This window comes from Halictus rubicundus, chromosome 3 (genome assembly GCF_050948215.1).
Source record: "Halictus rubicundus isolate RS-2024b chromosome 3, iyHalRubi1_principal, whole genome shotgun sequence".
Classification (NCBI taxonomy): Eukaryota; Metazoa; Arthropoda; class Insecta; order Hymenoptera; family Halictidae; genus Halictus; species Halictus rubicundus.
Window position 1 is genome coordinate 8,490,686 of NC_135151.1, and position 22,398 is coordinate 8,513,083.

The window sequence follows — 22,398 nt, forward strand, 5'->3', positions numbered from 1 at the left end:
GATTTTGTGGGTTTGAAGTGTTTCTCTGGTATTCGCGCGGTAGAATGGAGTAATAAGAGAAACGCTGAGCAAACACAGCGCCGAAGCAAAGAATGCAAACAGGCTCGTAAAGAGTGGATACTTGCACCATTGCACTCACGGATGCATCCTAGTGCCATGCTAGGGGAGACTCATCCGCGAATCTCTGTTCAGTCTAAAATGCGGGTGGGGGTGCAACGCTCGTGATGTTCCGACTATATAAAGGCAAATGCGCCAGGGATCCTTGGTATCGCGTATCGATCGCTGTTTAAGGACGAAAGGGATAGGAATTGTTTGCACGAAGAGTCCTCGCAATGAAGACGGTGGGTTTCCGGTTACAGAAGAAAAACGGTTTTGCTGACACACAGATCGAGTTACTATCATTGTACCGTAAAATTCGTCGATTCGTCACCGACCATCCGCGCGGGTGCGGATCCGCACGGGTCCGTGCCGGTTCGCACAGGTCCGTGCCGGTCCGCACAGGTCCGCACAGGTCCGCACAGGTCCGGGCAGGTCGTCGGCCGGAGATTTTCCTCGACTGCTGGGCACAGTCAGCCGAAATGATTTACATAACAGTGAAAGTGAAGAGAACTGTGACGTTTGTGCTTGAGCGATGTTACGCGCACCCCCGATGATTAATCGTAAAAATTTACCGAGCGATCATCGGCCTGGTTCCACCTACTCGCGACGGAATCCAGTCCAATCCTCGGAGCCACCTTGTCGCATTCGCAACGAACAACAAAAGTTTTCGCACATCCCGGTGGATTTACTAAAACGAGCTGTATTGGCCGTAAATTTTCGTTAGTGGAACATCTTTGACAACGATAAATTTTAGAAAGATACCTCCTGCCTGTTGGGTGGTGGTCAATTTGTTCGTTTGCGTATTATTAGACTATTCGATCTAGCCATAATTTCGTAGAAATGTATACGACACTAAACAAAATTCGTTGCTCATTTAAATGAAAATGGACGGCATAATCCGTAAATCCGCCGCTGCGGACACGCCGCGTTGAATTTCATTGAGAATTGATACTACCTTTTCCAAAACAACGTTAAATCAAAGATTCATTGAGTACGACTCTTAAATTATTATTAGGCTATATAAGATAACACTAGTCTATATAAATTGTACAAAACAGTAGCTAAATAGAAATTTAATTCTTCCTTTAGTGATTTCAATCAGCTGACACTAACATATTGATATTTTAAAACTGTTTTAGTCTGTTCATTACTCTAAATCGCGCGTACTCATTTTTGTTATAAACGCATAAAATTGGCAGTATATTTATTATAGTTTAGCTCTCTGTGAAAATATAATATAATCTGATAATATTAACTTTTAAATATTCCTATGCATTATGATAGTTTATCTTTATGTCTGTTATCCGATTCGGTGATATTTATAATCAGTGGCTAGTTATACGTGCGCATTGTTTAACGAACGCTGGCTATTTTCGTTACTGAAACATATTCGTTTCGTCAGTCTTTATATTTGTCACGAAAAAACTATAATGTTCGAAAGTGAAGTTTCGGGTTTTGAATTTCTTGTGTATTGAGTAGTATGCAAGTATGCGTGCAGACATTCGACTAGAGGCAACTTTAGATGTCCCCCAATTGAATGCAACGTATGTAAATATCTATGAATACATATCGTATTCATCCACGACCGATATCTTACCTTAAACATTAGTTTATAAACAGAGTTTCTACATAAATTGGAAATATAGATTAAAGTATTGCCACTGTTTACCATAAATGTCAAATATTCTAATATTCCTAGATATAAATATTCTTATATCTAATATTTTTCTCTGTAAAAGCTTCTATACTTAGAACTTACAAAACAGAACTGTTAGCTTACATCATTTAATTTGCATCGCGCAAAATGTAAATCATATGCCGATGGTCATTGACAAGTCATTATTTCTATCAGCAGTCCTTTGTATCAGAAATCTAAGGAAATTCTTCTAGCCAACTTTTGGCGATTAGTGTGCAATCGCCATTAGACTGAGCTCTTCTTCCAACGAGAAATTGTTAGATAATTTTATTATTTATTTTTCGTAGATCATCATCTTCGTGGCAGCGATAGCAGGAGCTCTCGCAGCACCTCAAGGCAATCCAAACGAAGTTACGATTCTAAAGCAGGAAGAATCGAACAACATCGGAGTGGGGGGATATCACTTCAGTTATGAACAAAGCGACGGTCAGAAGAGGGACGAAACCGCGGAATTAAAGAATCAGGGTACCGACGACGAATCCCTCGACGTTACTGGTAGTTTCAGTTTTACGTCACCGGATGGTCATACTTACAGGTAAGTATTTATTTGTTATTGTTTTAAAGCAAAACAAAATTAGTACTTATTTATTGCTTGTACTATACATACATGCATAGGACCCAAAAAGTATTTTGTATATAATATAAAACACGTTTGTTTTATGCAAGCGACGATAATATTATATTATAATTATTTTATTTAATGGTGGTTAAATTCTTGAAATGTGGTGTTAAACCAAACACGGAAAGACATTGACTTATACCACTTTTGCATTAAATGGTTCATATGACTGTAATGAAACACATTTACTTTGCTCATTATCAAAAGTTAATACCAAATACTAGTAATTAAATCACAACGCCGATATTAAATCAAATTAATTCTTTACAGGGTTGATTATACAGCTGACAAAGACGGATTTCACCCCACCATTAACCTCGTTTCGAAATAAAAATGTTTGAAAACCGAAGTTCTGCGCTACCAACGTTACCTAGGATTTGTCGACCTCTGACACATAGCTATTATTATAAATAAATGAGAATACTCTGTATAAGTAGTTACTTGAACTCGTTCGTACTTACTTGGCACGTGGTTCGCCAATCGATAAATTTAACCGTTAAAAGTATTGAACTTTAAGTAATCGAACATTCAATGCTACTATCGTTAAAGCGCGTACATGATTTCTTTCTCTACCTTCTTGAATTTTGTTTCTGCGATTCAAAATAAGGCGGCTCAACAAAGGGTATAAAATTTGTTCAATTTTATGAAAACGTGAAGCACGACAAAACAATACAGATTACTTACAATAGTTGTATTATTGATGTCACTTTAAACATTGTTGTATTGTATTTTAAATAATTGATTAAATAACTTAAACATAGTAATTTATGTTGAGACTTTATTCGTGAAACGCGTGCCAATGCTCAGAAATGATTTATGTTACACAAATGTGTGTATTAACTATTGATAAACATGTTGAATGGGAGGCGATAGAAGTTCCACTTGTAAACTATTTTCAGAGAAGCGACGACGAAATATACTTACTCGATAACACGTTTCAGAAGTTTCAGAATTAATGTAGAAACGAGTTCTTTTTTTACACATGTTCTCGTATGTATGTATATGTATAACAACACATCAATTGTGCAAATAAAAAGAAATGCGCATTGTATAATAACATGTACCTTTCAGATATTATAAACCTTTCTATTTGTATAGTAAAAAATTAATTTAATAAAAATATTTCCCAATATTTATTCCCACGTCAGGATCCTAGATAGCACAGGACGTCTTAAAGACGTCCACTTTACGTCCATATTAGGTTTGAAAGTCTTATGACCCGAACTGGACGTCTAACAGTATCAGAGAGGATAGGAGACTGCTCACGCCCGGGGTTTCGGCGTTCCCACTTTCGTGACATCGCCGTTTTTAGCATGGCACAGAACCGAGCAGCTTTTAGCATGAAACAGAACCAAGCAGATTCTAGCAGGGAACAGAACCGAGCAGCTTCTAGCAGGGAACAGTACCGACACCGACGAGATATTTAGAAAGACTGTCAGCACCGACGAGATATATCTCGTCGGTGATTGGGGCCGTTACCGACCGCTTTCAGCACCCACCTGGCATCTTTGAGACTCGCAGTTTAACACGGTGGATGGCAGTCTTTAAAAATCTCTCGTCGGTGATCTCGGTACCGAGAAACCCCGTGAGCGAGCACTATCATTCCTCTCTGAAAATACATTGTGTAATTGGTCTACTCCTATACCTCGTCTGTGATTTGTCCAGGTTTGATCATTTTCGTGGATCTAGTTCCAAGATTTAACGTTTATCAGCGTAGAGGGCGCAAGAAGTCGAGTTGTTTTTATTGATATCGGTATTTCAGATCGTGAGACAGAAACCCCAAATGGTGTTTGGTCTACTTTTATACCTCGTCTATGGTATCACATGTCTTCTAATTGTTGATATAGTTTGACATATAGGAAATGAATTCAGTTTTGTAATTGTCAGTTATGATCGTAGATTAAAAGAAAACCTTTTCGTAGTATATATTTCTAAGAAGAGTAGGTATTATTTAAATCAGTTTTTATATATGTATAAATAAATTCTCGTAAATATACTCTATTTAATATTTGTATAAATTACAGGTGACAAGAATATTAAAACGAAATTGTTGAATATGTACGATCGTACAGTATGTGAGCTCGTCTGCGTTTAACTTACAATTTTTTAATTATTTACAAGGTTATAAAATCCTGAGAAATGCCTTCAGAAATGAGTCACATTATAGTAACACGAAGCTACAGGCCAGGCGACGAAATAAGTTGCAAAGAATTAATAAAAGCCGGCATAATATCATCGTTAAATTCAACATTTTTTGGAATTGTCTTCAAAGAATTAACATTTCAAATGATGATATTATTTGCTGCTATTATGTTCATTTTTTTTGGATTACCTCTGACCATTTGTTTGTTAGTTGTACCTCTTGTTATTTTCTTCGTATATGTTGGAACTCACATAGGTTTCATTACAAAAGCTATGGAAGTTAACGAAGAACTTTCTAATATACCCAGGTAAAAGACTATGAAAGTAAATCTATGGCTTAGAAATGTGAACATAAATCAATTAACTGCAATGACGATTATAAAAACTTCTTCATTTATTGCAACAGGATTTACATGTCCAATGCCTTTTCCTGTTTTTGGGTTGCTGAGGCATTTGAGCCGTATCTAATGACAGAAAATCCACAAAATGTACAATATACCATTATGACAGAGCAACAATTCCGTAACTCGAATATTGATATCTCGTCTCGAGTTAAACAGATTGTAGGTACGGTTGCCTTGTGCAAAAGTCATACATCGGATAAAGGTGCATGGATTAAAAGATTACATGTGCACCATCTATACAGGAGGAAGGGAATAGCCTCATGTCTTATTAATGTTGCTCTCTTCTTCGCAATAGAGCAAGGGTATCGTCGTGCTAACATTGTTGCCTCAGAGTATACAGAACATGGAAGGGAGTTGTGCCTTAAAAAGGGTTTTGAATTGAAACTGATGTATCATAAACCAGTTTTGGGTACATTTATAACTATATTAACGTATGAATTAACATATCAGATTAAACCTGGTGAAGACGAATATGTGCCTCCTGTTTATAATAAAGCAATGCTCAATAAATAAGCATTAGATTTGGTATATTGTTTAATACTCTAATAAAGTTTTGTATGACATCCACAAGTCTGACTGCATTTTCTAAGAATTCTTGGAAAGTCTCACTTATTATTAGATATATAAGATTATTGGTGATTCCAGTATGATGTATTTGTGCAAAGCATTTATATAAATATATTTTTCTCACTTTTTCATATTTTCCCAATACATTTGCACTTCTTTATTCTCCCAGTGTTTTTCTGGTATTTTAGATAAGTACCTAAAATACAGATTGTTTTATAAGTTTTATATTTTCTATCAATAATCGTTTTTTAGTTTTACTATTTTTACACGAAACAGCTTACTTTTCTTGAATTTCTTCTAGCAAAATTTTTTCTTTTTCCGTAATGCCATTTAGTAGAACATCGAAGTTGATGTTTAACTGTTTTAAAGTTTGCATTCCAACGAGGGACGTGGATACATCCTTACATTGCAGAGCATGCCATATTGCTAGTTTTGCCAATTCTATATCATGGTCCTGAAAGTTCAACATTTTTCAGATTAATTCGACATTTTTCGTATAATGTATTTATCGTTCTCGTTCATTTCAATTTATTTACCATACAATATTTTCCTGCATCTGCACAAAGTTCTTTCATTTGCTTTGAGCAAGTATGCCAGGCTGGAGGACCATCATTAGTTAACAGTCGCATACATGGCAACGAAGCGTTAATTATGCCAATATTGTTTGTCTAGAATATTACAAGAAAGTGCTATACGTTTATCTTTAGATATTAAAAGACCGTAAGAATATTGATAGAAACTATAGAACTATTTTTTATTTTAATGATACGAATTGCAGAAAATATTAATGGAAAATGGAGGTAGAAAATGGTACCTTGAAAAACGGAATATATTCCATCAACGTATCGTCTATTAGCGTAAGCCTTGCGTAGCTTAATATACAAGATATATTAATATTACTCTTTTCGATGCACTCTTTCAAAATGGACACCGGATATCCGGTGATACCAATAAATTTGGCCTTACCATCTGCAACTTGACACGATAGTTCCGGTAGAGTTTGCGTAATCACTATATCTAAACCTGGAGCGAATTCAATGTCGTGAACCTGTAAAATTATAAATACAATTTAGAAATATTAAATGCAGAAACGACGAGAAATCCTACTTACCTGTATAACATCAACGTAATCTAAGCCTAAAATGTTTAAGCTATTCTTGAAGCTTTTCCTAGTTTTCTCCTTCGAAAAATCAAACATATTTTCGTAATTCAATTCATACCTTCCTACTTTTGTCGCAATGTAATATGCCTGTCTTGGAATGCCTTTTAAAGCCTACCATTGGCAAAGAAAAATTAAATATTAATAACAATTTGTCACTACATTCTGTTGAAGGGATATTCCTATTTGGAGTGTTTGAAATAAATACGGGGAAATGACATTTTTCAAAAATTATATTTTACAAATTGGCTGCCATGATTTGTGGACTTCTTTTCGGATTTCTTTCCAAATGTGCTTTCATTCTCCAAGATTATACCAATATTTTGAAATAGTTCTTCTACCGCATGATAACGCAGAAGTTTTCATGATAAGTTGCGACATTACTTCTATACGTGGCTGCTATTTTATCGAAATACATTTTGCTTTATTTTACTTGCGATAAGAGCCCTCACAAAGATTAAGATTATCTTCGGTTTTTATTTATTATGCAATTTCTACGTGAATCGTGGTCGCTGTTTGAAACGACACACTGCACGTAATATGTTATAATTTCATTAATACGAGATATGTAATTGCACACTATCGTGGATTTGTAAAGCATCAAAGAACTTGTACGAATATTAACTTTCATTGGAATGGAAACCTAAAAATATTTCGAGTAGTTACGTCTCCAAATAGGAATGAGAGATAAATGGTTTTCTATCGTATAATTGAAAAATTGTTCATTACTTTTCCAATTAAGTTTTCGGAACGCCCTTGTCCGTACCATGGTGCAGTATCGATATAATTAATGCCCCGTTTTATTCCTTGGCGTATCAACTCAATAGCTTCTTCTTCATTGTACGTACTATCGATAAATCAAAATATAAAAGGTTTAACTGCTATAATCCAAAAATTTCCCAATATAAAAGTTTTTATTTTGAGTACCGCAGTGTGTTTATCTATATCAGTCCCGTTCGACAACCTTCTGGCGGGCAAGGGCCTCCGTTGATACCTGCGGGCATAGCTGTGGGCAGCGCGGCCCACAGTGTATGGGCTGCAGCGAATTTTCTCTATATGTCGTCGAGGCATGGCCGATAAAGGTCGCGGAATTATCCCCACTACCGCGGGGTATACCCCGTGAGGGGCCAAGATGCTCGAGAGCCTCGGTCGCCGAGGAACGTAACATAATACGGGTCGGTTATATCGATGTGAGACCACTACTAATCCAATAACAAAACTTCTTTATTTCGTGGAATTTTTCTAATGAAAATGATACTTTCAATAAAAACTTAAACTTATTTATTATTAATTATTTTTTTTATGATACTTTCACCAATATATTTGTGGAATTTTTCTGATTAAAATGATACCAGACACGATATCATTCATCAGAAAGTAACTTTCGTCGTTCATTACACAAGCAAATATCATCGTAATTATATCATATTTGATAGCATCTTGATTAGAAAAATTCCACGAATCTGTTGGCGGAAGTCCTGAAAAAATAACGAAAAACAAAGAAGTTTTATTATTGGATTAGTTGTATACCTGACCCGTGTTATGTTTACACTCCTCAGCGAGCGAGACCTCGCCGGCGAGCATCGCTGTCTTTTTCCACGTTCGGCGCGGATCAAAGAATAGTGACTCTTGGACGATAAACGACATCAACACCCGTGTTACTGACATATATCGAAAATTCACTGTGTTTCTCGCACATATTGCCGTTCGGCCGATGATCATTCTATCTCACTCAGTCTTGGAATAATCTGCTGTCGATCCGCCGTTACTGCCTTCGACCAGTAGCGTCAGTACGGGTGACGAACGCATGCAACGTTGCCCTAGGAGGCGTGGTTCGTTGCCCGCCAAGTTATTTGTGCCCACGGCAGTGTCGCCAGATCAAGACTCGTGCCCCCACTCTAACTTCCCCTTCTACCGCGCGACCAGGTCACGTGACGCGTCTTGTCTCTATTGTGCATACATACTCCGATACTGGCAGACAGAACGTAATTTTTTCCTTTCGATTCGTGCTCCCTCCTCCCATCTGGCGACACTGGCCCGCGGAACAAAATTCTCTGCCCGCACGGGCGATAGCTGAACGGGACTGTACATATCAATATTATATTTTCAAATATCGAATAACACGAATTCTAACAACTCTCAAAAAGATAATTTATTATTTGTTCTTTAAGTTTAGGTTATAGTCATTTTTTAATTTGAGTGAAATAAAATTACGAAACTAATTATACAGTTCACAGACTTCGGATCCCAAGTATACAATAGTCCTACGTCGTTCTTTCGCATCGTCCAAGGAGGTCAGTAATTTGTGAGATTGTTTAATTTACGTTAAACATTTCTGCATATTTAATTGGTACTGATTTATTGATACTAACCCATAATGGCAACCAAAGGGCCCACCACCAAGTGACAATTTACTGACTAATAATCCGGTTTTACCGAGAGGCCGATATTCCATTGCTTTCACAGCCTCCAAATCGTGGAAGCCTTCAACGTATGTTGGTGGCAACATTTCGCTACGTAGTTTAAAAAATTAATTGTTGATATTCTATGAATAACCTATTATTAGTTCTAGATTCAGTAACATTACAAATTGTTAAGTAATAATTATGTAAATCGAAAATTTATATTGAAGTAAGAAGAAGTAACAAATAAACATTAAAAAAAATAAGGCAATTTAATTTATTAAATGTGTCATATCATTTTCACTGTGTTCTAAAAAAGTATGATGTACTGCAATTACGGATAATATTATTCTTATACAAGACATGCATTTTTTGATATTCGATTACTTTATCAGTGCAGCATTTCAAAGTTCAAATGGAAGGAAAAGAATCACGCAATTTTTAATCAATCGTACAGTTTGAAATATTTTTTCGTTTCAGCATTTTTAGTTTCGTTCCACGAGTACGCGTATTTTAGATATGAAAATGACAATACAAATCAGTTTAAGTACATTTTAAGGGAACAAACAATTTTATAAAATTTAGAATGCTGTATGGAAATTATTGACAGCTGAAAATTTAAAAATACGTTTTATTATATTTACTCTTAATTTACACTTAATCATCTCATTAAATAACTAATGGTCCTTAGTGAAAACCGTACACGCGAGACTAACACAGTCACGTGTACGGCATAAATAAACATTTTCAATGGTCGAGAAAGAATATATTAAATTCATCTCGTATTTTTAGCGTTCAAGGACCACAGTAGAATAAATGACAGCGTCATTAAACGACGGCACGTGCGGTCGCATAAAATGGACACATTTATTGTGCATTGCCATTGACAGATCACGATAAGATTATCATTGTGTATGGATATCATAAACAACTTTTAATGAAGTTTACATGTGTCGGTAAAAACACGATGCACTGTATGGATGACATGCACTGTACAATTTTTATCAATAAATACTTACGTATTTTTTGTATCACTTTTTAACACTGCGAAATAAAATCGGCAATGGTCGTTCGATTTTCAGATCACGTTGGTAATTAGTACGGGAACTATGCGCGCCGGGTTGCCATAAACACGTCTGGCAAAGAAAGTCGGTTCTCGATTGGTAAGGAGAATAAGACTGATTAGAAAGTATCATGACGTGTGAAATAAACTTCCAGCACGAACAAGTTATGCGAATAAGATGTAACACTTCGTGATGGAAGTTAGCTTCTTAACCGATTCAGAAATTAGAGTTATCTATGATAGCAGCTCGGGAACTGAAATACCGATCAGAGAGAAGAGCTCTAAATTATCGAAGACCAGTAATAGCAATCTCCGGATTATTAGCTGTAAGTAGGCAAGTATACTTCCTTTTCCAAGTAATTTTTTCCAAAATTTTATGAAAATTTGGATAAATGAGTTGTGGAAAATATAAATTTTTCTAAAAAAAATAATTTCCATTCTGGTACATCAGTTTTACTTGCTGATGCAATAAAAAAGAATGACGTCTCAATTAATTATACATTCGCAATTATTTGCGACGACTCGTTATTACTTATTAGATGGCTCGAGTGTGATGAGTCATTAGTATGGTAAACGCATCAGTACAATTTGTTGATAACATGGGAACTATTTATGACACGAGCTAATAAGTTTAGAGTACAGCAATTTTCATTTTAGCGCTATTTGAGCTCATCGCGTGCATTAGAAGTATAATTCATTTATGCTCGCAGTACGTAAATATTGAGGGAAGGCAGTATCTTAATTTTTCAATCTGCGCAGTGAATTTTATTTAATAACGTTGTGTTAATGCTTTCCAATTTAGAAGCTTTACGATTTGTTGCTTAAGTAAAATAAATATGAGAAAATGTTCTTTTACTAGTTTTTTGCTATTGTCAGTGTGAATTCTATGCAATTACAATTTTTAATCTCCTATGTCTATTGTAGTTTTCTACGAATAAAAATACTGCTGAAATTACTGACGAATTTACTTATAAAATTGAAGTAGTAGTGAATAGCGAGAATGCGTGTGACACAATTATGTGTGCCTGACCAATCAGACGGTTTTTTGCGAATTCCTCCCGAGTATCTTCTTATGAGACGTGGAATATACTGCTGGCGAGATAACTTTCAATGTTTAATACAGGTTTTAATTTATAAAAGGATATGGAAGAAATACAATGAAGCAATGTTGATCAGCAGCGGAAATTAATGATTATGACCTTATTATTAATGTTACTGGTGACTGGTCTCATTCAAATAATGTTTATTCGAAGCTCCGAACTAGGAATAAATACTAATTTTCGCGAACTGAACTAAACTATTTGAAGTGTTATAGCAAAAATTACCTTTCAACATCAATCATTTTACTTATTAATTTATTAATCTTTATTACTCTTATCTAATCTTATCTAATCTTATCTAATTGTTCATATTGAAATCGATCGCGAAAGTATTCGTTCACTCACAAATTAATTGAATTATTATTTCATCATTCATACCAGATTTTAATTTGAAATGTTTTACATACTTCAGTTTTATTCAATATTATTTATTGTGTACATATCACAGAATACAATATCGTAATAATAATAAAGTAGAAAGTTTATCATACAATCCTACACATACGTAACAAGTTTCAAATATTTGTTGCAAAATAAAACAAGAGATTTTAACATTTTACACTCAGTCACTTATTTATTGCTCAAGATTAGACAGTAATGTATATTACAAAAAATATAAATGAACTAAAAACACGATCTCATGAAAATTCATAAACAACCACTCTGAATAAATTAAAGTGAATAAAATTTATCAATGTAATAATCGTAACAATCGTAATAACAAATTTTATCTACAATACACTTTAAGGTTTTTGTGTTACCGATTGATTTACATTTCCTGGCAAACAAGTGTAAGGAGTCATCGCCACTTTTTCAGAATCTGTGCATTTCTCATTAAGTAATAAGCCAACGTTCATAAAACGTTTGTAACCCTTGCGTCTTATTAAATGTTCTAAATGTGGCAGGTGTTTATAAATTTTTATAACTGACTCTAATGCCAATGATTCAATAATTAAAATTTTCTGTAAACCACGTACGAAGTATTCTTTCAGTAATCAATATAATTGCAATACGTTTGTCGAAACTCAGCTGGTTAAAAAAGCAATCTGGAAAATGGTAACGAAGATGTATGAAGATCAACCCCATAAAATCCCCTTTAAACACCGTGATAAAAACGCCTTCGCGTCGCCGGTGACCTCTCGTCTCAACAATTGAAAAAAGGGCGCTGCGGAACCGACGCAGCAATAAAATAATATAAACAAACCGTTCACAAATTCGCCAGCCATCCAGCCTCCCTGTCATCTCGGATCAATCATTTCTCTCAGAATCTAAAGGCAACAAGCCCAGAAAACACAGCTGGTTATTAACAAATTTCATTCATCCCTGGCGAATTCATGTGCAACAAGTACCGAAGCATACGTATGCCCGGTGATACAGTGTTTTCTTCTTTGTTCTAATCGAAATAATGACCGCGAGCAACGGCGATAACGAAGCCGATGGTTGCATCGACGACACAGCCGTCGTTTACGTGGCACACAGGCCTCCCTCGGGCAAAGGTTGTAGAGCTTCGTCGACGATCGGTAATTCGTTAGTGCTATCATCGTTAATGTTCAATGCACACAGGTGCGAAATCGATCGATTGGTTCATCAACCGTGTCACCCCGGCGCGTTCTACTTATACCGAGTTCGCTTTAGCCGGTGGTGGCAGGACTCGAAGAGGCGGCTCGGCGCCGTTGATCCGACATCGGTCTTAGGATCCGGGACGGACCGGTGCACTAATCTCTCTCGTTGGTCCTGGACCCATGCTTGGAGCATCGTTCCCGGATCGTCGCGTCGTCGTCCTCGTCGTCGCTACGGAATCAACATGCTGTATACATAGAAGGGCCGCGCACTTAACGTACACACTCCGATGGTACATATGTAAAAGTACTTCCGAGTCCACGCATGAATCCATACACCTCGTGCAAGGTGCGGAAGGGGGATACACGGTATGGCACGGCACGGCACGGCACGGCACGGGCACGGGCACGCACACCTTGAAAGTTACACGGTAACGGGTGGGTGAACTATGGGGGTTTGTGCGAGAGGTGATCGGAGAGAGAAAGACAGAGAGGGATGGGGGCCAGGGGTGGGGGATAGGCAAGGATCCAGCATCCAGGAGACGGAGAAAGAGAGAGAGAGGAACAGAGAGTTCTCCGGTGCACGGTGGTGGGCAGAATATTGATCTGTGGGGTGGGCTTCGGGGATGGTGTCCTCGAGCCCTCCAACCCAGGCCACCCACTCTTCCGATCCTTCTTCTCTGTCTCACCAGGGCACCCGGCTGGTAGCCGAACCGGTAGTGGGGAGGACGCTAGTTGCGTGGTGGTCCAGTTCGCAGCTTCCCGCGAAATCGTGGTGGGACTGAACCTCCGGGGTAGGGGTTCTCGTCGAGGAAGGGATGTAGAATGGATAGGGGATGGCGGAGTGTAGGTTGTACCCATCTCAGAGAGCCTTCCTCGCGTCTATATCGCGGCGGTAGCTGCGAGTCGCGAGAGCTCGACCGGCAGCTCGTACACGACCCCGATCGTCTCTCATTTCAGGGTATTTTCAGTTCCGTTTGGGTACCCGATCGCAGAACGAGGCGGTTTTCTTTCCCCTTCTCACTGTTTCTCTGTCCGTTGCTCTTTTTCTCTCTATCTATCTCTGTCTGTCTCTCGCTTGCGCACGCTTTTTCCCTCTCTCTCTCTCTCTCTCTCTCTCTCTCTCTCTCTCTCTCTCTCTCTTTCTCTCCCTCACACACACGGTCCGACCATTTCTCTCACCCCTGCAATCACTGCCTCTCTCTCTCTCTCTCTCACTCTCTCTGTCTCTCTCTCGCGTGCTCTGTCTCTGTTGCTCACACACATACACAGAGTCTCTCTTTCCCGTTTTCTCGATCTCTCTCTCCCCCCTCGCTGCCATCCGCCGAGCTGTTGCCCCTTTGGCTCTATCCGCGCACACGCCTCGCTTCTGTCCGCTTCACCTTTTTCTCGAGCGCTGTCTCAGTCTACCGCGAGTCGCCTACGCCTGCCTGTAGACGACGACGCCGCCAACGTGGTCTCGCGTGTGATACAGTGTTTGCCGACGAAAACGCCAGGCCTGTTTGTTCTCCGACAGTTCTCGCGAACCCCCGGGTCCAGCGATAGAGGTGGCCCCTAGACACACCGGCCTGACTTTAATCCTCGTTAGAGCGGCCGGTGCGAGCAGCGACGTTGTATCGCGTACCCGTCTCGTTGCACATCCACCGTATATCTGGCACACCTGGCTACCTGCGGGACGCGCGTACACCTGAGTGATCGAGCGGAGCCGAGCCGAGCCGAGCCGAGCAGCGCCGAGAACGAGAGAGGCGGCGGTGTTTTGTGGTGTCCAGCAACAGGGTAGAGAGCGAGACGCGAACGTGAACGGGAAACGCGAAACGGTAACCCCGGTGCTCGTTCCGGGTTAACGCGCGTCATGGCGAGGTGATCATTCGCCAACGTGGAAGCCAGAGGATACGTCTCGTCGTCGTGTCGCGTTGGATATCATCCGGGTGCCGAAGGATGTGATTGAGACGGAGGGAAACAAGACGAGAAAGAGAGAGAGAGAGAGAGAGAGAGAGAGAGAGAGAGGGTGGCGGCGGCGGCGGTCGGACCAAGCAGCAGCACCTGCTCGTGAGAATGATTTTCTACAGGAGCGAGGGAGGCGGCTGTGCGAGCAACGAGCACAACGGAAGATGAAGTGTTTCGCGAGGATCTGATGCGAGAGGAAACTCCACGGAAAAGTGGGAGTGAGCACGGCACGCTTGGCCAAGTTGCCTGGATACGGGCAGCACCGTGTTGCGCTCCGGTGAAGTAGGAGGCAGAGCGAAGGAGGTGGAAGGTGGTGCTAATACCCAAAAGGATGGAGGATCCAGTGGACAGTGGTAGAACGAAGAAGACGATGCACGAGGCCGATCAGCCACCGAACGCAGGCTCGTGGTGCGTCCAAGAATCGCGATAGCATAGCTGTCTTCTTCAGATAGGATCCCGTATGATAACAGTGCCGGGGTAAGGTGCGACCGCGGCTCGACGTTCAATCTGATAGCGGGAGGGCTGTTCGAAAAACTCCTCTCCGGATCTTTCTCTCTCTTTCTTTGTTTCCTCTGCCTCTTTCTCACTCTCTCTCTCTCACTCTCCCTCTTTCTCTCTTTCTCTCTCTCTCTCTCTCTCCCGCTACTTCTCCTCTTTCTTTCTCTCGTTTATGGAATCGAACCTTTCGGAGCTAGATAGGGTGCCCGGGTCGACGAACCTTGTTGCGCGAATCGTCTTCGTTCTCGCGCTCCGCAGGATTACTAATGAGGAATTTTAATAAGATCCGAGCCGAGGGGACCCGAGTGCAACGGGAGAAGAAACAGGTGATCGATTTCGTCGGTTGAACTTCGCCCGAAGCGGATAGATATAGTGTTAACCGTGACAGTGATCGGTTGGTGAGTCAACACCGGCGGAAGAGGAGCGAGCCAGCGTTTACCCGTTCGAATACGCGTATCTAATACGGACACCTGTGAACCGAAAGATTCGGAAACCTGTCCACGGACCGGGCAGGCCCGGCTACCAAGGCCAGAGAAACACTGGCGGTTGTTACTGATAAATGATACCCGGTGACAGTAGCGCCGAACGAAATCCGTAGGTACGTTCGTATTGACAAGGTAGAAATCAGTATTGAAATTTTCCGAACGTAGTTCCGACCAGATCGTACGCCGCGGCAGGTAGGAAATGTGATTTCCATGTTCCATGACTCTCTTTTTTCTGACTCGGCGATGCTCTATCTCTGTGCTCGTCGCCGAATGAAATCCGGGAAATTTGCTAGCCCGCGATCCGGTATCTCGGGAATGTATGTAATTTCGGTGAACTCCGGAACGGCCAGCGTGTGCAGAACTTACCGAATCACCGATTTCATTATGGATAATGCCGCTAATGATATTAATCGGGAATATTTTCGGCCATTCTTCTGTCCGAGGTGGAATCCCCTATTTTCACCGTATTCATACGAGCTGATTCGAAACGGTTATTTTAACCGGAACGAAACCATTCGATTTCGATGATATTCGTTAAGCAAAGGTTAGGTTCAAAGTAGATTTTGCACGGATTTTTCGTTCTGCGGAATCCTGAACGCGATCACGACAATAATGTGTGGCGGCGGTTCGTGAAAACAGTTACAGACGGAACGGCAACCAATTGTTTTTAGTCGAGGCACGTCTTTCCGATGGGAACACGCGAAATCCCTTACCACTTATAGCGAAATAGTAAACTATCGCATTGTGAATCGAGAGAGTCTAGTCTAGTGCGTCTAGTGGTTCATCTGTGTTCCCCGAAAAAATATTGCTACATTGTATTGTGCCCTGGAATTTTCAAGGGTTTTAGAAAATCCTGTTGCTATTGGATTGTATTTTCGAATATTCCACGGTTTCGGAATCGAAGGATTTTTATTTCACCTATTTTTAAACGTTTCGGAGCAAACTGGTAAAAAGAAACAATGTGTAAAGTCTGTTTCAGGTTTGAAAATGTCGAACATTTTTGTTGGGGATCGTCGAAAGTAGAATGTTGAGAGAAAATAGTGCATAGAATGTATTTTACATTGATATTGGACGTATCGATTCGTTATGTTAAATAGATTTACAGAAAAGTGAAAGAAAGTTTGCTAGTAGGATATGTTTTCAGTGAGGAAATTCTATTGTATTCCCCTAAAGCGGTTAGTAGTATGAGTCAGCCATATGTCGGACCAGTAACCTACTGCGCTCCGGCAGACCTATTATAAACACCCTATACATCCTGCTTTATTTCGTTCTCAGTGATCATAGTATTACGAATTTATTGTTCCACTGGTTGTCAATCTGATCATGTTCGAATATTATTATAAACATTCTAAGTAATTAATTAAATCAGGATATCGTTCTTTTAATCGTTGCGTTGTTGGACTTACAATTTAGTTAGATTTCTATTTAGTCTGCACAATGTTACAGCAATAAATAATGTGTTGTAACTTTGAAACGCCTCGCAAGAGGTATTGGACATCGAAGTTTTAAAATTTTGAAGATTGAGTGTTGAATTGAATTGATAAAAATGTAAAAATCTTGATCAGGATTATGGTGCTTACCGTTTCTATCCTATACGAGTAAAATTAAAACAACGTTTGTTTAAACAAACTTATTTTTCATTGAAATAAACTTTTTGACAGTCATGTGTGCACTAATGTTAGCATCATTTATCATGTTGTGAAAGTATCTGATGCTTAACACTCGAAGTAGTGGTAACTGAACAAAATTTTTATTTTCGTTAAACATTTCAATTTTTCGGTCAATCGAATCGTAAACAAATTATCAAACGAAAGCAGGTAATAACGTGTTCTGGCAAGATTCAATTTTTCTATTAGTTTAAATTTATGTTAACAAGTAGAATGTATTTTGTGTCATGAGTCCCTAATATATTTACTAGTTTAACGTCAACGCGTGGCAGATCACAGTAAATTTTATGCGTTACACAGTACCGAATTTTGATAGCATACAGCGTGGAAATTAATTAACTAATCGATCTAATTACGAGAAAATTGCAGAGAACGGAGATTACAACAGAAATCCACCTCTTTCAATGGTGAATTCTAACCGTACACACTGTAAAAATTAATTAACTAATCATCACAGTTACGAGAGAATTATTTCCGGGAAGGCATACGTAGAGTGCAAGAAAAATCTTCTTCATCGGGGGCAGTAAAATAATTTGCATAGAGGTCTCGAATTAATTGCCGTGGTAATTACGGTTTACAGCTCAACGGGGATGTAAGCACCGAAATAAAAGCGTTCGCGAGTCACACCGTGGTCATGGAACAGCGAAATCACGGAACGCTTGAATCCGATTAGAATGGCTGAACGAGGTAACTGAAAGAAGGAGGGGAAAAGGATAGTAACGCTTGGTAGATCGAATGAAAATATTAACGAGACGCCAGAGCGGTGATTCGGCGGACCGGTCTGACATTAGGGAACAATTATTTTCAGAGAGTTAAACAGGAGCATGCCCGAGGCGTGGGAAAATTCGACGCGGACCTAGAACTCCACTGTCAATACGAGCGAGGACTTCGACGAAGTTCCCGATGTACATTGTCGTGCGCGGAAAGTGATGGGGAAACGTTCGGTTGTGGCGGCTGAGTAGGGTGAACACGGTTAATAAATGCGCTCTTCGTCTGGCTGGCGAACTGTTTCGCGATCCGCGCCACTCGGCCGACACCCGGTGGTGTGTCATGATTATAATCAGTGAAAGAGCACACGGCGAAGAGTTCCCGGGCGACGTGCGAGACGGTGATCGCAGCTAGAAGTGACACACACGGAATTCCGCAGTGCCGCGCGCGACAAGAGAACGGACAAGAGCCCCCCATTCGGAATACTAGAAGGCGAGCAGGCGAATTCTGGTAGCCGACCTTTTGCGAATAAGAGATGTCGACCGCGACGAGTCTGCAAAATTCATTTGCCATGGCGGACCAGACGAGAGCCCTGCCGCAGATGCGAATAAACCTTTGTATGGTCAGCGCCGGTCTCCAAATAGTCCTTTTGCTCACCGTCCTACCTCAAGGTAAGTCCTCTCCGACTGCGGATTTTACGATCGGCAATTTCCAATTCCGTATCGGGAATCTACGATCGAATTTGTTTAACCGAAAACCGACCGACAGCTACCGGCACGTCAAACGCTTCTTCTCGTTACGTTTCGAGATCTATTAGCTGATCAAAGAATTTTATTTATCTGTTCTGCTAGCAATGTTCGAAATATTAGGTGTACAAATTAATATTCGTCGCATCCACAATCAATCGCTGGTAACATTGTTTGAAATGCGAACGTCAATTACTTACACGATGAAGCAAACGAACAGAAAGCGATCAAGATTATTGTCAATCGGTGGAGTACGTGTTAATTGTTTGCGAATACTCAACAATTTGTGCACCTAATGAAACGACACCGTTTATGTTTGGAGATTCCTCTTCGAGATCTTTTCTGCGCGATCAATGCACAAACTTTCAACCAGGTTTTATTGACGATAAATGGGGAATGAGCGACTTTTTTCCGTTTTTCTCAGCGTTTATTACCAGACATTATTAGGAATACTTCTCGGCAGATTTCCGATCGTAATATTGCCGAGCCGCGCGAGCGCGCTGTTATGTAATTTACGAATAGCTGGTTATATTGAAAATGTCGTTGGCAACATGTATAATACATCGTCTCGTCAATCATGATTACGAGCAGCACGCCCGGTGACAGTGTAGCGTATAATGAAATCAGTCTCACTTCTCTTCGTTACTACCTACAAGTTGAATCGATATGCCGTCACGACGAAACCGCATTTCACTTCTCTGCAAATGGCAAACACTTAGTTTTTATTCCGATTGAATCCATCAGGATGTCGCTGGCCCTATGTTATTCTCTATCTGCGGTTTTTCTGCCCGGGGTTTTGGCCCGAAGACGTGGTCGTGTATTTTCGAAATTGCCTGCTCTCTTTGCGTGTGTCCGAAACAGCTTGTTGAAAAATTAAGGAAAAACATTCGTACTAGGTTGTAACGTATAGCAAATATGCTCAGCTGAGTGCATATGTTATAGGGTAAAGCCCCCTATTACTGCGGGAGTACCAATTACTGTGCTTATATTAACTATACTTATTTTTCAAGCATAATGAATATTAGAAAAGATATATATATATAAACTGATTTTAAGGGATCCAATTACTGTGAGGGTGCCAATTACTGTGCCAATATTAACCATACTTAATTTTCAAGCATACTGACTATGATAAAAGAGATATGTAACGTATGGATTAACTGATTCTAATGGAAACAAATTGAATATCTCTTTTTCAATATTCATTATGCTTTTTACAAATAAGTATAATTAATATAGGCACAGTAATTGTTACCCCCCACAGTAATTGGGTCCCTTTCCCTAGTCGTGACTCATTGCGAATTATATTTATATAACTATGATTAAATGGAAGTCACTCAGCGAACGATTTTATAATCGATTGATTACAATTCTATACTTCATTAGTAAATGCATATAACGGAACGTATTTGTCAAAATATTTTAAGGAGATTGTTCATTCTTAATAATTCTTCTAGAGTTGATTCCGTAATATGTTTCACGAGAATTTGATTTCGAAATGAAAACATTTTTTTGTAACATGTCCGCGGGTATCATCGCATCTTTATCGAAGAGCGTGCAACGTGTCTGGGATTTCAAACTTTTGTCATTTTTTTATGTTTATACGGTAGCACAATTTGGATTAATTCTTCGAGAACATTTTAAATTTAATTTATTGGGCATTCGTTTAATTACACGCATAGCGCGCAATTATGGCGTTTTATATGAAGTATGTATGTGCGAATCGTGGAAAACATTGATGAAAAGGATGATGTACGAACGCACATATCTACAATTTTCGATGAATCGTGCCAGTCACGATGCCGTTGGGATGAATGACTATTGATAGGATGTTGGTTATGACATTTGATCCCGTGATATTTAACGGAAAATGCTGAATCTATACTGAACATCGAGTACTGACACAGAAAATAAGACAGGCTAATCGGCTGGAAAAAGTTGTCGACCCTTGAGAGTGTGATAACCTTCTTAGAGGATCGTACTGATCTCATTAAAATCACTGGACAACGAATTTATGACATGATAATACTGAAGGTATTTAGTAAAAATTTCAATCTCAGCAATACGTGCACGATCAAACGAACCCCGACATTAATTATGGTGAAATACGCCCGAAATTAGGCTTTCCCTGAGGCCTAACAATCTTCGCAAACTTTTGAACTTTGATCAGATAGAATGACGGTTGAATGGGGTTTATAATTTTAATCTATTTGGAGCACGGGGCAATCAAATTGATCGCGTTATGAAATCCCGAAAGAAGACTGTCAATTTTTGTATTATTGACGATTTCAGTCACCCAATCATCGATCAGTCTCCCACGGGTAACAATGAAAATACGAGAACGCGAGAGAAAAAGAATTTATTCGATAGACGACCACTGAAACCCCAATCATTTTCAGTTTTATATTTGCGCCACGATTGCTATTTAATCTCATAACTCAATAAACAAATTAACGCGGTGGAAAACACATAGAAATATCTAAAAACATGCACACCTGTATGTAACAAATTTCTTGCATACACATTAATTTTGATTGGGATGGCCACCTTTTTTTTAATAAAATGATATACGTTTTTAAGCAAATTAAGAAAAGTATTGGAAAATGTGTTTATTTGTAAATGCATTTAAAAATTTATTTGAGATAGGAGCTAAATCTGACAATTAAGATGTAGGGCAGGTGAAATCAAAATCACCAAAGGAATTGTATTAAAAATACCATGAAGTATTCCTTTCTAATTGTTGAAAGTTGGGGTCACTCAAATAATTATGAATAGTTTAAATATGGTATACAAGAGAGACTGAAAGTATAGTGTATTCGAGTAGATCACAAAAAATCATTAGATAAAAGCATTCTATTAAAAAGAACATGAAGCATTTATGTCTAATTGCTAAAAGTGGGGTAAAGTGGAAAATCGCTGTCACTCAAATAATTATGAGTAGTACAAGTGTATGATATGGAATGCACTGAGAGTATAACGCATTCGAGTCGATCATAAAAAAATCATTAGGTAAAAGCATTCTATTAAAAAGAACATGAAGCATTTATGTCTAATTGTTAAAAGTTGGGGAAAGTGGAAATCGCTGACACTCAAATAATTATGAGTAGTACAAGTATATAATATGGAATGCACCGAAAGTATAACGCATTCGAGTCGACCATAAAAAATCATTAGGTAAAAGCATTCTATGAAAAAGAACATGAAGCATTTATGTCCAATTGTTAAAACTTGGGGTAAAGTGGAAAATCGCTGCCACTCAAATAATTATGAGTAGTACAAGTATATAATATGGGACACACTGCGAGTATAATGCATTCGAATCGGTCACGGAACCAGCGATAGCAACGTCGTATTTAATACTTTGTTTCAGTTTCCAATAGTCAGGGAGCGTTAACGAAGACACAGCGTTTTCTTGCGAAGAATATATTTTCCGTGCACATTTCTTCGTTTAGTTGGGAGATTACTCTCGATAATAAGTCATCCGATTTATCGCCATGCTTCGGCTGAAATATCCTCTCGGTGGGACCAGATTTCAGG

At 39.2% G+C, this 22,398-nt stretch overlaps 4 protein-coding genes across 4 annotated transcripts in view; 3 read left to right on the plus strand and 1 right to left on the minus strand.

The window, feature by feature from the left end:
* Positions 1 to 213: 213 nt before the first annotated feature.
* Positions 214 to 3,526, plus strand: Cpr28 (cuticular protein 28). Its single transcript, XM_076784584.1, has 3 exons — positions 214 to 341; positions 2,083 to 2,330; positions 2,685 to 3,526. Exons 1-3 carry the CDS (start codon positions 333 to 335, stop codon positions 2,743 to 2,745), a joined length of 318 nt encoding a protein of 105 aa, XP_076640699.1. The 5' UTR covers positions 214 to 332; the 3' UTR covers positions 2,746 to 3,526.
* A 679-nt stretch (positions 3,527 to 4,205) lies between these two features.
* On the plus strand, positions 4,206 to 5,473 carry LOC143352598 (uncharacterized). Its single transcript, XM_076785230.1, has 3 exons — positions 4,206 to 4,354; positions 4,439 to 4,864; positions 4,963 to 5,473. The coding sequence occupies exons 2-3, from the start codon at positions 4,554 to 4,556 to the stop codon at positions 5,471 to 5,473; spliced, it is 822 nt and encodes a 273-aa protein (XP_076641345.1). The 5' UTR covers positions 4,206 to 4,354; positions 4,439 to 4,553.
* A 122-nt stretch (positions 5,474 to 5,595) lies between these two features.
* On the minus strand, positions 5,596 to 10,301 carry LOC143352597 (uncharacterized). The gene is made up of 8 exons (XM_076785229.1): positions 10,108 to 10,301; positions 9,059 to 9,199; positions 7,416 to 7,533; positions 6,639 to 6,800; positions 6,342 to 6,575; positions 6,064 to 6,195; positions 5,809 to 5,981; positions 5,596 to 5,723 (listed from the first exon to the last, which is right to left on the minus strand). The coding sequence occupies exons 2-8, from the start codon at positions 9,193 to 9,195 to the stop codon at positions 5,648 to 5,650; spliced, it is 1,032 nt and encodes a 343-aa protein (XP_076641344.1). The 5' UTR covers positions 9,196 to 9,199; positions 10,108 to 10,301; the 3' UTR covers positions 5,596 to 5,647.
* A 4,522-nt stretch (positions 10,302 to 14,823) lies between these two features.
* Positions 14,824 to 22,398, plus strand: part of Nachralpha6 (nicotinic acetylcholine receptor alpha6) — a 471,989-nt gene continuing 464,414 nt past the window's right edge. Inside the window, exons 1-2 of the mRNA XM_076785216.1 lie at positions 14,824 to 15,853; positions 18,216 to 18,786. Coding sequence (XP_076641331.1) covers positions 18,651 to 18,786 — 136 coding nt within the window. The 5' untranslated portion in view covers positions 14,824 to 15,853; positions 18,216 to 18,650. The remainder of the gene's footprint in view (positions 15,854 to 18,215; positions 18,787 to 22,398) is intronic.

Excerpts from the sequence above, each read along its gene's own strand:
- Cpr28 (XM_076784584.1), top strand. Across the intron at positions 2,331-2,684 it reads CCGGATGGTCATACTTACAG|GGTTGATTATACAGCTGACA; the intron begins GTAAGTATTTAT and ends AATTCTTTACAG.
- LOC143352598 (XM_076785230.1), top strand. The coding sequence starts at position 4,554 with ATGCCTTCAGAAATGAGTCACATTATAGTAACACGAAGCTACAGGCCA. Across the intron at positions 4,865-4,962 it reads GAACTTTCTAATATACCCAG|GATTTACATGTCCAATGCCT; the intron begins GTAAAAGACTAT and ends TTATTGCAACAG.
- LOC143352597 (XM_076785229.1), bottom strand. The coding sequence starts at position 9,195 with ATGTTGCCACCAACATACGTTGAAGGCTTCCACGATTTGGAGGCTGTG. Across the intron at positions 7,534-9,058 it reads CCCTTTGGTTGCCATTATGG|TACGTACAATGAAGAAGAAG; the intron begins GTTAGTATCAAT and ends ATTTATCGATAG. Across the intron at positions 6,801-7,415 it reads CCGAAAACTTAATTGGAAAA|GCTTTAAAAGGCATTCCAAG; the intron begins GTAATGAACAAT and ends TGCCAATGGTAG.